Raw genomic sequence first — 15000 nt, 5'->3', positions numbered from 1 at the left:
ATGGGAAGATTGCCAGCCACTTCAACATAGAGCCAGAGAATCTGCAACTACAATGGGAAGAGTTTTGATGAGATGGAGGAGATTGCCAGCCACTTCAACATAGAGCCAGAGAATCTACAACTACAATGGGAAGATTTTTGCCAACTGATGAACACCAAGAAGAAGGAACAGAGTACCATGGACAGCATCATCAAGGACTTCAAGAGAGAAGATACCGGCCTTATCACACAGTACCCACTCATCCACAAGCTACTGAGCACTGCCCTGGTACTTCAACTGTCTACTGCCGAGGTGGAAAGAGTATTTTCACAATTAAAATTAATAAAGACAGCCCATAGGTCCTCCTTCAAGACAGCTAATTTATCCAAAATCATGAACATTAAATTGAATTGTAGTACGGAAATGTTTGAGGGAATCCTGCAAGCTGTGGCTAAAGACTTTATGGGTGCAAAGAAAATATGGTTTTTAAATATTGATCCATTAAGAGGTTATGTGGCAGTCCTGGATGTGATTGTTATTGTATCCTTATTGACTTTGTGTTTTTTGTCAGGGTACTGTATTACATGTATAATGTATTTATTTATTCAATATTTAATAATTATCAAAGTATTAGAATAGGTGTATATTTCTATTTGTCTTCAGATCTTTATTTTGTCTTCATTTTGATTTTCATTCTTTTTCTCATATTTGAACATGTCTTAAAATTGTTTTTGATTATCCAAAATAAAAGTAAGATATTATTGAATCCTGTTCTGCTTCTTGATAATGTAAGGGATGGTACAGCCATATCATTCTTCATACCTATATATGTAAATTAATACAAACACTAGAATAGCAATATATTTATTATTTCATTACACAAAATGAGGAACAGCATACAATTGGTGAAATCATCAAATGCACTTAAGTTTACAATTCATAAGTATATAGTATAACCAAAGTATATACTTAAGTATATTTTAAAAACAAGAGCTGTCACCATAGGATGACTTATGCCCCCTATAAACGCTTGATAGAAGTTATGAGCTCTTTTCCGAAACCTAAACGCAGAATTCTAAACCTAAACGCAGACCCTAAGTTCAAGGTCAAGGTCACAGGGGTAAAAATTTGTGTGCGTATGGAAAGGCCTTGTCCATATACACATGCATACCAAATATGAAGGTTATATCTCAAAGGACAGAAGTTATGAGCATTTTTAAAAACCTAAACGCAGATTTCGAAACCTAAACGCGGACCCGAAGTTCAAGGTCAAGGTCACAGGGGTAAAAAATTGTGTGCGTATGGAAAGGCCTTGTCCATATACACATGCATACCAAATATGAAGGTTATATTTCAAGGGACATAGAAGTTATGATCATTTTTCGAAACCTAAACGCAGATTTCGAAACCTAAACGCGGACCCTAAGTTCAAGGTCAAGGTCACAGGGGTAAAAATTTGTGTGCGTATGGAAAGGCCTTGTCCATATACACATGCATACCATATATGAAGGTTATATCTCAAGGGACATAGAAGTTATGAGCATTTTTTGAAACCTAAACGCAGATTTCGAAACCTAAACGCGGACCCTAAGTTCAAGGTCAAGGTCACAGGGGTAAACTTTTTTGTGCGTATGGAAAGGCCTTGTCCATATACACATGCGTACCAAATATGAAGGTTATATCTCTAGGGACATAGAAGTTATGAGCAATTTTCGAAACCTTAACGCATATATTGAAACCTTAACGCGGACCCTAACTTCAAGGTCAAGGTCACAGGGGTAAAAAAAATTGTGCGTATGGAAAGGCCTTGTCCATATACACATGCATACCAAATATGATGCCAAGGGACATAGAAGTTATGAGCATTTTTCGAAACCTAAACGCAAAGTGTGACGGAAAGATGGACAGACAGACAGACGGACAGTCCGATCACTATCTGCCCCCTTTCTTTCGAAAGGGGGAATAAAAAAGCCCTATTTTCCAAAACTACGTCTGAAATGTGCCCTTTTTGGGGAAGCTCCCCTTTATAATGAAAAGCTGGCTGGAGCACTGCCTTTGACATAGAGGATATGGTGTTGACCTTGCAACTGGGAGGTAACAGGTTACACCCCTACAGTGGGAGCTTTCTTTAGATCTCAACCAAAGACACCAAGTACTTTCTATCCAGGAAACCTACTCTATAGCATTACAGTAAGGTATATGGTAACATATATTTTAAACTTTTGTACTTTGGGCTTTAACACTTTTATAGAACAATTTGATTAATTATTAGTCCAAAATACATATTTTCATAATTTCTCAAACCATAGGCTAAAATAAATAGGTTGAAACTAGCCTCTATATTTGCCATGAATGCATCGAGAGGGTCGTCGCTGTCACTGTCCCCGTCTCTGCCTTTGTCAGCTCCAGGGCTGCCTGGGGCCGGCTGGTATGCCTCATTATTAGAATTATTCACCTCCTCATGGTCATCATCAAAATAGCTGGAACAAGCAAATTCGTTGAATTGATATCCCCAGCCATTATACTTCTGGACACAGGATATGGCTCCGGACACACAAAAAAGCATTTTTTCAAAATACAAAGGGCAATAACTCCGTTATTATTAGATGGTGTACAATGCCATTAGGCCTGCATCATCCTCTTATCCATATATATATATACTCATACAAAGTTTCAATGAAATCCGCCAAAGCACTTCCAAGATATGGCTCCGGACACAAAAGTGCCAGACGGACGGACGGACAGAGGGAAAGACGGATGGACGGACAACGCCAAAACAATATCCCTCCACCTATGGCGGGGGATAACAAGCAAATGGTAATTATTCAATAACAGTACTATATAGTTATTATTCATGAATCTAAACACAGTCACACATCTCTCTGACACTATGCATAAGATTTTTTTTATTTTATATATGTATACTTCAACATCAAAATATAGTCAATTTAGAGGTTTTGACTCATTTTACTTGCTGAATGTATTACTTCTTGTATCTTTTATCATTATCAAATTTTCTTTTTGTTGTCTAAAATTTATTAATGTTTTATTCATAAAAATATCCAAAAAAACATTATTTTTATAACACATGTTACAAGTTTGCATAACCTACTCATCATCATCAGTCACTCTGCTTCTTCCAAATTTCAGCTTGTACCCCATGGTTCTACCAGGCTGCAATGTTCTTTGACCACTAGAGCTACCCATCCTTGATATTCCATCTCCACCTACAGGAAAATAACCATCAGTGAATTATTTTGCATGCATATTGCATACGATGCTGGTGTCAAACTGTCACATATTGGTGTTTTACTTGAATGAATAATGATAATGTTGCCACAAAACAAAAGGATATATGAAAGAACTTAATGTTGACAACTATTTTTTTCCACTAGAACATGTTTATTTTATGTTGTTCCTAAAGTAAAACACTTTTTCAGAATATTAACTAACAAGAGCAATGCAAAACGGGTGCCACGCTCGGCTGCAGGTGCAGTTTTGAATAAATGAAAGCTTGTCAGAATGTTTTTTTAAAAGGTCACAGTGACCTTGGCCTTTGACATAGTGACACAAAAAATGTGTGTGGTATGTAGAACTCATCAAGGTGCAGCTACATATGAAGTTTCAAAGTTGTAGGTTGAAGTACTTGGATTTTAGAGCCAATGTTCAAAACCTTAACAAAATGTTAAGGTTTTAGCACGACGCCGATGGCGAGCTGGCTATGACAATACCTCGGGTTTTCTCCGGAAACAGCCGAGCTAAAAATGATCAATAGAAAAGGTACACTATACTGGCCATAACCACCGTGACAAAAACATATAAGTTTCCATAAAGACAAGCAATACATGAATTTGATTTTTTAGAGTTCTTTCTACCAATGGGAAAAATCTATCAATAACCTTACACCGAACATGTCTTATACCTGCCATGTTACTTCTTATTCCTAGTTTAACCTTTTCCCACTCAGAAACAAAGTGAAAATGGCTATGTGCAAACAGCATAAAACCAGAACAGCCTGCAAGTCACTCTCAGTCTGTTTAGGTTGTATGCTGTTTGCTGCTCACCAGTATCTCAGGGTTGGATATCAAGCCTTTTACACTTGAATTTAGTAAGAAAGGTATTAAATTAAATATAACTTTCTATGGGACTAAAAATGCATCAAAGTATGCATGTAAGTGGTAAAGGGTTAAGAGTTTATGGATATTTTATATTTGGGAAAAAACTATGGAAAGTTTTTCATAAATTTTACAAAATATGACGCCTGATTAGCTAAGTTGGTAGAGCACTGTGTTTGTGTTCTGAAAAAGGCGCACTTTTCCCCCTTGGCCTTTGTAACTAAAAAGTAAAGACAATATCACCTTGCTACATATATTGCATACTTGGTTGTATGATTATAATTGTATGGTCTGTTTTATGGTCTGTTTTAATCATAAATGTCAGGGTTTTTTTTAAAAAAAGGGGAAGACGCTGGATGCCTGGTGAAAGGGGAAAATAGTGTGAAAGAGACACATGTTTAAATCAATGTCTATAAGTTAACTCATCAACAGAGACGTTTTGGTTGCGTTTCGTCTGGCTTGGAAAAGAAAGTTGCAGGGTTAGATGTAATGGGAAATGTTTTCAACTGTATTTCTGTCCTGGAGGGCGGGGGAGGATGTCAATTTCATGATTTCAGTTTCATGATGTATGGGTAGACGATCTAGAATTGCTACAGTATTGGAAGGGGAAGGTGATACACGGACTCTAGATGAGACGGATATGAAACGGAACCGTATCGGCAAATAGCTTGTCGATACTTTGTTACTTAATCAGTAGCTATCCATTAGCGTACATCGAAGCGCCGAGGTTATACATTTTGATGTACCCACTTAAGTCTTTTTTAAATTATACTTTCATTTATCGGCCGATTTTGACAAATTATATATCATTAGAAAGCCTACGTTACGTAGTTTTCAGATATATAAATATATATTATGTTTTTCTTCTGATTTGGGCAGCCCGGCGAGTTAAAACTTTAACTTTTTCAAATATCACACAGTTTAAGAGTCTAGATTTACGGTTTACATGTTCGTACTTTTTACCGATTTGTAGCGTTTATATTTGGAGTTCAGTTTTAAAAATTACATCTTGTTTAGAAGAATAGAATTCTGTATACGATAGAAAAAAATGGTTTTAAAAATGAAATTAAGTAAGGAATGACTTTGTACGAAAGTATCGTGCGGTCCTAACGCAGAGAACTGATGCTACGGTCTTGGCGATTATGCTTTTGTTAAGATACCGGCCATTTAATTTCCTTTGTCATGATTATTATATTTTTATGGAATATATTGAAATATTTTGTTCACGAAACATATCAATAAAGCTGATTATTAATGAAGCTTAATAAATTAACGATTTCAGCTCTTGCTTATAACACAGACAGGGTGTTAATTTTATTTCGAGACAGCGTATATAGCGGACCCTCTTGATATTTTTCGGCCGGGATTTTCAAGAATCTTTAACTAATTTTAATTAATAAATAATTTAAGGTAAATAACCTTTCATATAATTAAACATAATAACCTCTTTGAAAATAAACAACAAACGATGAATGTTTTGACACCCATTTTATTTAAAGTATGCAAAGCCGAAAAATATCATGAGGGTCCGCTATATACGCTGTCTCGTAATAAAATTAACACCCTGTCTGTGTTATAAACAAGAGCTGGTTGGGAGCGTGCCATTAATGGGTTTTACAATCAAGCACTCACACATCTGATGAGGCTTAATCAAGGTGTCAAAGCTTCAAACAATGACCTCTCTATTTTTGTATTAATGCCAAGTGAAAGACAACTAAAATCAAGAATGATTATAACAAACATGTAATGGAGTAAAAACAATCTACCTTTGTCAAACTGAACAAGATCTGTTACTCTTTACCACAAGCAATAATGCCCTCCGATTCAGATGCAATCGATGAAATAAGCATGATGAAACAAATGAAATATTTACCATTCACTCTTTCGTATCCGTGCTTGGAAATCATATGACCCCGAAAATGAGACATTGTCTTGTAAGTTTTTGGGCACTCTGTAGACACCCACTGATTCGATTGCTTGTGTGACTTTTACTTTCTTACACGGTTTAACATTCTCAGAATCATCACTGCTACATGTGTAATCACCTAACAATTCGTCTAAATCTAAGTCGTCATCATCCCAGTGAAAAAAATCTGATTTTGAATAGTTGGACATGATGCACTGATGTCAAAATACAAAATGATCTGCTTAACACAGACCGTGTTTTCAAGAATCTCTAAATAAGTTTAATTAATTGATAATTTAAGGTACATCACCTTTTATATCATTATACATAATAACCTCTTTGATAATAAACAACAAACGAATGTTTTTCACACCCATTTTATTTGAAGTGTGCAAAGCCGAAAATATCAAGAGGGTCCGCTATATACGAGGTCTCATATAAAATTATCACCCTTTCAGTGTTATAAACAAGAGCTGAAATCGCTAATTTATTAAGCTTCATTAAAAGTAAGATTTATTGATATGTTTCGTGAACAATATATTCGATAAAAAATACAATAATCCTGGCAATGGAAATCTAATGGTCGGTATCTAAACAAAAGCATAATCGCCAAGACCGTAGCATCAGTTCGGAGCGTTATGACCGCGAGCTACTTTCGTACAAAGTCATTCCTTATTTACTTTCATTTTTAAACCCATTTTTTTCTATCTTATACAGAATTCTATTCTCCTAAGCAAGATGTAGTTTTAAAAACTGAACTCCTAATATAAACGTTACAAATCTGTATAAAGTACGACCATGTTTACCGTAAATATAGATTCTAAAATGGTATGATATTTGCAAAAGTTAAAGTTTTAACTCGCCGGGCTGCCCAAGTTAGAAGTTAAACTTCATATATATTTATATATCTGAAAAATACGAAATGTAGGCTTTCTAATGATATATGATTCGTCAAAATCGGCCGAGAAATAAAAGTAAAATTAGAAAAAAGACGTTAGTGGGTACATCAAAATGTATAACCTCGGCGCTTTGATGTACGCTAATCGTAACAAAGTATCGACAAGGTTAAACGCGCGTGGGTAAAACATAAAATGTGTATTTCTCGTGTTTAACTCGCTATACATCCATTAATAACAACAGAAATATACTAAAAGTTAAAAAAATTTTGAAAGAGGAATTAATAAGCAACAAGATAACGTATAAACCAATACAATCGGATGATTAGTTTTTGCATAAATTTGAATTGACTACAGTAAGGGTCAAATACTCGTTTCAACTCCTGTCAATATACGCTCCGTGGGTGCCACAGCTGCCCATTGTCTACTTTCACTTTCACAATTTTCGATGTCGATTACCTCCGAATCCTGCTGGGTTTCAATGGTTTTCAATGATTTATTCTTAAAAAATGTGTTGATGCGTTTAGTATTTTCCGAGTCCAAACGTTTTATTTTTTTCGTGTATGAACGCCAATTGTGAGACATTTTTCTGTTTTCACGTTTACATCTTGGCTTTCACATAACACGGATGAAAATTCGACTGGTTTCCGGTACTTAATTGACAAAATACCCTACTCACGCAATACTGGAATCCAGTTAAATAGTCACGTGATTATTACTGTTAGTTGCCCATATAAAATGTTCATGACATAATTTAATTGCTATATTAAGAATCACTGGGGTTCCCAGTTTTGTGTGTTGGTCAGGAGAGAGAGAGAGCGAGATCATTATACATGATACAAATTGGATAAGTGTCGACTGACCTTTCTTTGAGGGGAAAATATTATGTTTTGGGGAAAAATGATATTCTTGGAGGGGTTATTGTATTTTGAGGGGAAAAATATGGTAGTGGAAAAAGCTGTCTATCGGCATCACTTTCTTAGTAAAAAAAACCCACCTGAATGTCAGTATTAAATGAACATTTTTTGGACAGCAAAAATTCATAATGATCTTTGTTAGTTGCATTAATCATGGCCTTAACAAAACTGAATGTTCCTGTGTCAAATTGCAAGAAAACTGACCAACACTTCCTCCATCCGATTTGTTGATAGAAAAGCCTCCAAAGCCAAACCCTCTTGGCTTACCATCTCCCCCGCCGCTATACATCTCTACTGCGTTGGTAACTAAAGATACCGAAAAAACAAGCAATGACAACATATTAAAGCTTAATATTGAAACAGACATTTCATTTATTTTCGTGACCAGTCAATAAATGGATAATTGTTTTACTGCATTACTAAATGTCAACAACAACAACATTTTTATAAAGTGAATAACTACAATTCACATCAATGATATGTAGTATTGTCTATGTGCGCCAGAACACGCGCATAAATTGCAATAGACCTTATTTGTTGATATCAGTTTCGTCTTCCACACTTCCTCCTTATTAAAGAGCTATTTACATTAAACTAGCTGAATGAAAATATACTACCTGAAAGAAAATTAGTTACATTCTACTAATAGGAGGTATTGAAAATGCTAAATTAATGGTTTTCATAGAATGTAAAATTACAATGCCATTCCGAAGCTGCTATATGTAGGACTTTATTTCTATCATACTCATGCTAATCCATTAAATATTTGTCGCATAAATAGTCGGTGGATGTTCCATGAGCCAGATACATAGATACAGGCTATAGCTAATTAACATACCCAAGGGTTACTCATAACATAGATGCAGACAGCCCGCACATTCAGTCTCTTGTTTGTATTGCTTGGGGAAACATCATTATTAGTAGTTGTAGAGTGAAGCTTCATTAGAATGCTATTAAATATATAACCTCACACTTGTGTTGTTATTATGTGATCTGACTAATTGGCGTCGCTCTGGAGAGCGGCGACTAGTATGTAATGCATTTTTTTTCGCTTATGGGAGAAGTTATTTTACGGATCAATGTATATATTTTTGTTTTAAGAATATCTTGCATAGTGGTGATTTTTTGTGTAAATTAGTGTAAATAAGTACTGCAGTTGTGCCTATTACATTTATTACAACATTTATTGCCAATAATGCAAAGCTTGTTGTTTTAAATAATAACTGATCTACAACTGATCACAGGGGAAAGATCACAGGGACAGGGCAAATACGCGAAACTTTCTGGTTTTGTCTAAAAACAAATCATAATCAAAATATATTTATTTTGTGGTTTTTCTTATTTGCTTATTTAGTGGAGAATCAATGTAGTACGATATTTGACGACCTATCGCGCAAGCAAGTTTATTGGAAGGCGTAGTGGTACGAAAACGTACAATGTATTAGTTTATTAATAGACATATAATGACGATCGCTAAACACAACTTCACCAAATAGCAGTACATAAATGATGTCAGCCGGAAAAGCTCAGTTGGGAGAGAGTTAAACTGAAGATGTTTCCGCAACAATCATCTTAAGGCCCCCGGTTCAATCCCGGGTTCCGGCACGAACGGAACAGTTCGGCGGCTGACATTTTTTTTTCAGTCAGGTTAATAAATATAATAAAGCTTTATTTAATGTAGACATTTTAAAATCCATTTTACTACAATTGGACATTTTTATTAAAATTAATGGATGCCGCGTGGTGACAACGTTAATTAAAATTTCTTAAATCACTTAAATATCTTATATAAAAATACACGTGTTTTTATATTAACAAATAAATGCAAACAACACATCTATTATCCATGTATTTTTATGGTTGTCTATCATAGGCCCTAAGTACTATCCCTGGCACATAAAGAGCGCGACACGTATTATTGATGGTAACAATGAGATGCGATAAAGGAAGCAGCCGCTTATCAAGGAGGATAGGAGAAGGCTGTGACCCTGCAACTTGTTTAAGGTCGCCGTGGTGTAATGGATATGGTGTCCGCCTTGCGACCGGGAGGTCACGGGTTCGATCCCCACCGTGGGAGCGTTCTTTAGATCTCCCCCAAAGACACCAAGTACTGGTTCTAGGCCCAGGAAACGGACTCGAGAGCGTTTATATAAGCCTAAGGCTTTCGACGCAATCGAGCTAAAATAAATAGGTTTAAACTAACCCGTTTCCCTAGAGTCAAGCACTTCTAGGAGTTTTTTTAAGAACCACATATAGAGCGCGAAGCGCGACACTTATTACTATCCAGGTGATATGGGCCCTTTAGCAATATCCGACCATTACGTCCATAGTTATCTTCCTTAGAATTTGAGAAACATTCGTTGTTCGAAGTCCAAAATTTTCATCCGATTGTTCCCAAACTTGCACAGGTTTTTTTTATCAATGAGGACCCAACCCAAACTCTATATGAGCAATATCGGACCATAAGTCCAGAATTATGTCTCTTTGAATTTAAAAATAAAAGTGAAAAACTGCTTGGTTAGGTGATTATGTCAACATTTGTCATCAGATTCTTTCCAAACTTACAGTGTCTTCATATCAATGAGCATTTTTACCTCATTTAAAATAAGAAACATCGGGACAATAAGTCCAGATTTTTTTTCTATTAAACTTGACAAAATAAACAATTTACACTTGTTTAAAAGATTTCACAACTGTCGTCTGAATCTTTCCAAACTTGTTAAGTGTTTTTATATCAGTATTACTCGAACCCTATTGAAAATGATGAATATCGGAGCAATAAATCTATTATGATCTTTTACTGAATTTCAAAGTATTGTGAAATGCAGCTTCTTTATGCAATTTACAGTTTTCATTCATTGTTTTTCAAACTTTTACAGTGTTTTCATATCAATGAGTACTCAACCCCTATCGTAAATGAGCAACGTAGGAATAAGTTTAGAATCATCTCCCCTTGAAGTTGAGAACAATATGAAATTACGCTTACAAGATGAAGCAGATATTTTAAAACTTACACAGTTCTGTTCCATTAATGAAAACTGCACACGGATGCCAGTAAAAAAGGAAACCAATGTAAAATGAACTATGAAATATTTGGGGGTTACAACGCAAAATCATAGATAATGGTTATTTGGGGGTTATAACACAACATCATAAATAATGGTTATTTGGGGGTTATAACACAAAATTATAGATAATGGTTATACCAGTATCTTTTTCTATTTCGTTTATAATAATCGGCCAATATATTAATATTTACAGTAGAAAAAAAATCGTTCCATGTAACTTCATCGAGTGCCTTTTACACTGAAATTCCCGACGCCCTTTGATGCTTTGCATCAATACTTATCTTGTATACATTTGTATTACAAACCTCTACACTACAATAAGATAACATTAGAACAGTGGATTTTCAAGAACGTTGGAAGAAGCGTATCATCGAAAAAGCGTACCGCGGGCTTCGGTAATGGTACGCTTCGCCCTGCAGCCGATTTTAAATGTAGCACCTTAAGCTGTATTCGCCCAATCCTTGCTTTTGACAATTAACCAAGTATTTACGTCTTACGGAAGCATTGTGTTGTCAATGACTAGCTATTCGGTAACTTTCGTCTAATAAAAAATTAAAATCTGTGTATAGGTGTCGCTTTGATGGTAGGATAAGCCTCTCTGTTTTACAAAAAGCAACGTTTTATGAAAACTAATCAAGAATATTAAAGAGCTATGTCGTACCACGTACCCATATTGTCATATCATCGCAGTTTTTGCACCGAGTGCTTTGAGAAGAGTACTCACACCACATCTCACATAGTACTCACACCACATTTCACATGATATAGAAAGTCACCGACACACGTTTATTCTCAGTACTGTATTGGTTGGAGAACCACTTGACTTTTTGCGAGAATAATTGCCCCATCATTTAGGGGACACAACACTTACACTTTCTAAGTTTTTAAAATTTCATTGATACCACTAATATTTTGTTTATATACTCTACATATGAATAGTTGATTGTAAAGTTAAGTTTTTGTGAGACATACTTTATCAATTGACATTAATTAAGCAAATTACCTAAACCTGCATCATGTTTTCTTCAAATTTATAAAAGACCTATTGTAATCTATAGGTCTTTGAATTTATATAACGACGCTGAATTCACATTTAAATTTCGATCATTATTCCATACATATGTTCGCAATATATGCACAAATAACTGCTCAACTTGTGTTTTGTTGTAATTTTATTAGCTTAGTTTCATTTCACTTAATTTCACGTAATTTGATTTTTTTTAGTATTAAATAATGTATCGGGACGATTTTGAAGTCAGTCAGTGACAGATCATTTTCTCGATAAACCGTAGCGACAGCGCATCCAATACCAAATGTAATAACTGTTTCTATATGTTTCTATATGTATTGACTTATGTTTGTTTATAATAAGTGTTTTGTGAACGTTTCCTTAATGTTTATGGGAAATTCGAAAGTGCAGTGTTTACTAAAAATGATTATTTTTAACATACTTCATTTTACTTCGTTGCATTTGCCGGTACATTTGGCCAGTCTGTTCCAAAAAGTTCCATGAACACTATGTATTTATACGATATAAATAAATAAATACTGTACAAAATATGTAAATTTGAATTTATGTGCAATGTTATGAATGTGCTGAACTTTAAAATTGTATAAAATATATACTTCGGTACTTCGTAAAAGAAGAATTTTCATTAAACCATTTATGCCTAGCGTCTAGAAAAAAGGCATTGGCAAACAGCGTAGACCCAGATGAGACGCCGCATGATGCGGCGTCTCATCTGGGTCTGCGCTCTTTACTTAAAGGACGTTCGATAAGAAATATTCTAAATATAGAAATAAATATACTAGAAATCCCTAATTTTGGAAATAAATTGATCCAATTCAGAAGGGTGGGAGAGTCCACTAGGCATAAATGGCATTGGGTTAAATACGCTTCTTGTACTCAAAATATTTCTCATTAGAGATGAAATGGAATTAATATAACTTATGTTTGTAAATATTCTGGGAAATTCTGTAAAAGTGGAAAGTGGAAAGTGTCGTCCCTGGTTACCCTGTGCGGACTGAACAGTCTAATCTGGGACGACACTTAACGCACATGCATTTAGCCCGGTTTTTATAATGTTGTGTATTCAAATGATAATATTATAATGTTCATTTACGGGTATTTGTACACCAGCTGTAATAAAATACTTAATGCTTTGTTAAGGTGTGTGAAGTTGGCAATGACATCGAAAATCGGAGATCGAAATTCAACTATTGAGCTGGTGCGAATATCGTGATAGTTCTGAGATCGGAATTGAAACACGTACCGCGAATATCGGGCAAGGTTGAATTTCGAGCCAGAACTGACTTCAACATTCAAAAACTAACCGCAAATATCGATCTGGCGCGAATATCACTTTAGCTCTGAGGTCGAAATTCAAACATGTACTGCGAATATCGAGCGAGGTTGAACAACGCTGGTCAGTTATATCAACCAATGATAGCTTAGTTAAAATCATAACGGTTTATACGGTGTGTGATTTGGAAAGGATTATAAATGGGTCAACTTTATTTGTACCAGCAGATAAGTGGGTTTTTCCAAAAATCAGTTTTTCTGGGATACATATATTTCGAGCCACCACTGACATCGACCAATCGGTACCCCTTGCAGATTATCAATAATCTTATAAGTACTTATCCGATGTTTTACGGAAAGGGCCGAGAATGTGCGATTGTGACATCGACATTCAAAAACGAACCGCGAATATCTAGCTGTTGAGAATATGGATCTAGCTCTGAGATCCACATTTTTTCCCGGCTCATATGTTTGTAAATAATCTTTATAACTTTTATGGAAAAGAAAGGTTTGTGTCTTCAACGTACAAGCAAATAAAAGTACGAATATTTCGGTCCCAGTTCGTGATATTGAATGTATTTATACACAGAAAATAACATTTTTTACTCGCGTAACAGTCGATATCAACCGCAAGCCGAAAGTCTTTTCCTTCAATTTTTTCATTAGTGTTTTTTTTCTGTAAACAAACAGTGTCAACATGCAACGGAATAATGTGGCAATAAAATAGTCACGGTCACAATTAATATATTCTGCAATGAAGCACTCATCTGATTGAAAATATACTTCTTGTTCGAACAAATGTTAACAAAAATCCGCCATCTTTACTACAGATGCATCATTAACGTTTACCCCCTTGGTTGGTGCAATCCTTCGCGAACGGAAGGATCGACAGAACCACAAATCTGATCCGCCAACACAATAATAAAGGGCGTCAGAACGAGAAATAAACGTGTCTTGGTGCAGTTCTAGCAAGTACGAACGTATCGTATTGGTGCTCTTACTTTGTTATTTTGGCGAATCCGGAAGGCGCCAACACGCCGATACGCCAAAACGAGAAGTACTTTTAATCGTCGTAAAGGTGCGTTTACTTGTTGTTGTTCTGGTGAGTCGCTGTGTTGGCGCACCTAAAACGCACCAACACGCAAGAAGGCTTTGAAGAAATCAGCCACCATTCGGAGGCAGTCTAATCGGGAAAAGGTTTATGAGACTGACACCGTGATCGTTGTGTGTCAATACACATTATAGCTTCTTATATTGGATTTAGTGACAACACAGGCCGAAAACGTCGAATTCCGAGTGGAGTGGAACTCGCACAAAAATATTCAGCGGTGCAGCTGGCTCATCGATTAAGCTAAAATTTAATATATTTATCCTTTTCGAAACATTAAATTGTGTCAATTTGTTAATTATTGTGTTATGACAACAGCATAACTTTTCTTAAGTGTTGTCTGTTCACAGTGTATCAAAGATTTGAACGTCCAGCGGCTGTTGTAATTTCGATTATAGTAAATATAGTTTTGATTGGGTGTGGTGGACGTGCTGATCATCAAGATAAAACTTCTGTCAAACCTATCAACTTCGAATGATTCGTTAAAATCCATTACCATTTTACAGAAGCGTGATATAAAAACATGTTTTATTAAATAGCTGGTTGGTATGTTTTGACTTAATGCGATATGCTTGCTAGCACATGGAGGAACATGCTTTTTTATTTTAAAATAAGCTATTAATAGGCAGGATAGGCAATATAAAAAAGTGCAGTGAGCAGCGTATCTGTATGTCCAAATTTAGGCACACAAAATAATACAGTTAACTAG

General features: G+C 35.4%; 5 protein-coding genes across 8 annotated transcripts in view; 2 read left to right on the top strand and 3 right to left on the bottom strand.

The window, feature by feature from the left end:
* LOC127855597 (ATP-dependent RNA helicase DDX42-like) overlaps positions 1-8415 on the bottom strand; it is a 57852-nt gene extending 49437 nt beyond the window's left edge. Inside the window, exons 1-4 of the mRNA XM_052391340.1 lie at positions 8343-8415; positions 8018-8119; positions 3092-3206; positions 2315-2459 (exon numbers count right to left, since the gene is read on the bottom strand). Of these exons, the coding sequence (XP_052247300.1) occupies positions 2315-2459; positions 3092-3206; positions 8018-8102 (345 nt within the window). The 5' untranslated portion in view covers positions 8103-8119; positions 8343-8415. The remainder of the gene's footprint in view (positions 1-2314; positions 2460-3091; positions 3207-8017; positions 8120-8342) is intronic.
* LOC127855598 (ATP-dependent RNA helicase DDX42-like) overlaps positions 1-15000 on the bottom strand; it is a 316590-nt gene that overhangs the window by 49437 nt on the left and 252153 nt on the right. The gene's annotated exons all lie outside the window — the stretch shown is intronic.
* LOC127855601 (E3 ubiquitin-protein ligase TRIM56-like) overlaps positions 1-15000 on the top strand; it is a 262584-nt gene that overhangs the window by 19294 nt on the left and 228290 nt on the right. The window lies entirely within an intron of this gene.
* LOC127855600 (zinc finger protein zfp-1-like) overlaps positions 1-15000 on the top strand; it is a 317716-nt gene that overhangs the window by 156281 nt on the left and 146435 nt on the right. The window lies entirely within an intron of this gene.
* Positions 1-15000, bottom strand: part of LOC127855604 (uncharacterized) — a 380241-nt gene that overhangs the window by 298227 nt on the left and 67014 nt on the right. The gene's annotated exons all lie outside the window — the stretch shown is intronic.

The sequence above is a fragment of the Dreissena polymorpha genome, chromosome 13 (assembly GCF_020536995.1).
Source record: "Dreissena polymorpha isolate Duluth1 chromosome 13, UMN_Dpol_1.0, whole genome shotgun sequence".
NCBI classification, from domain to species: Eukaryota; Metazoa; Mollusca; class Bivalvia; order Myida; family Dreissenidae; genus Dreissena; species Dreissena polymorpha.
Note: the sequence above shows the minus strand (reverse complement) of the source record. Positions and strands in the feature narration are given on the sequence as shown.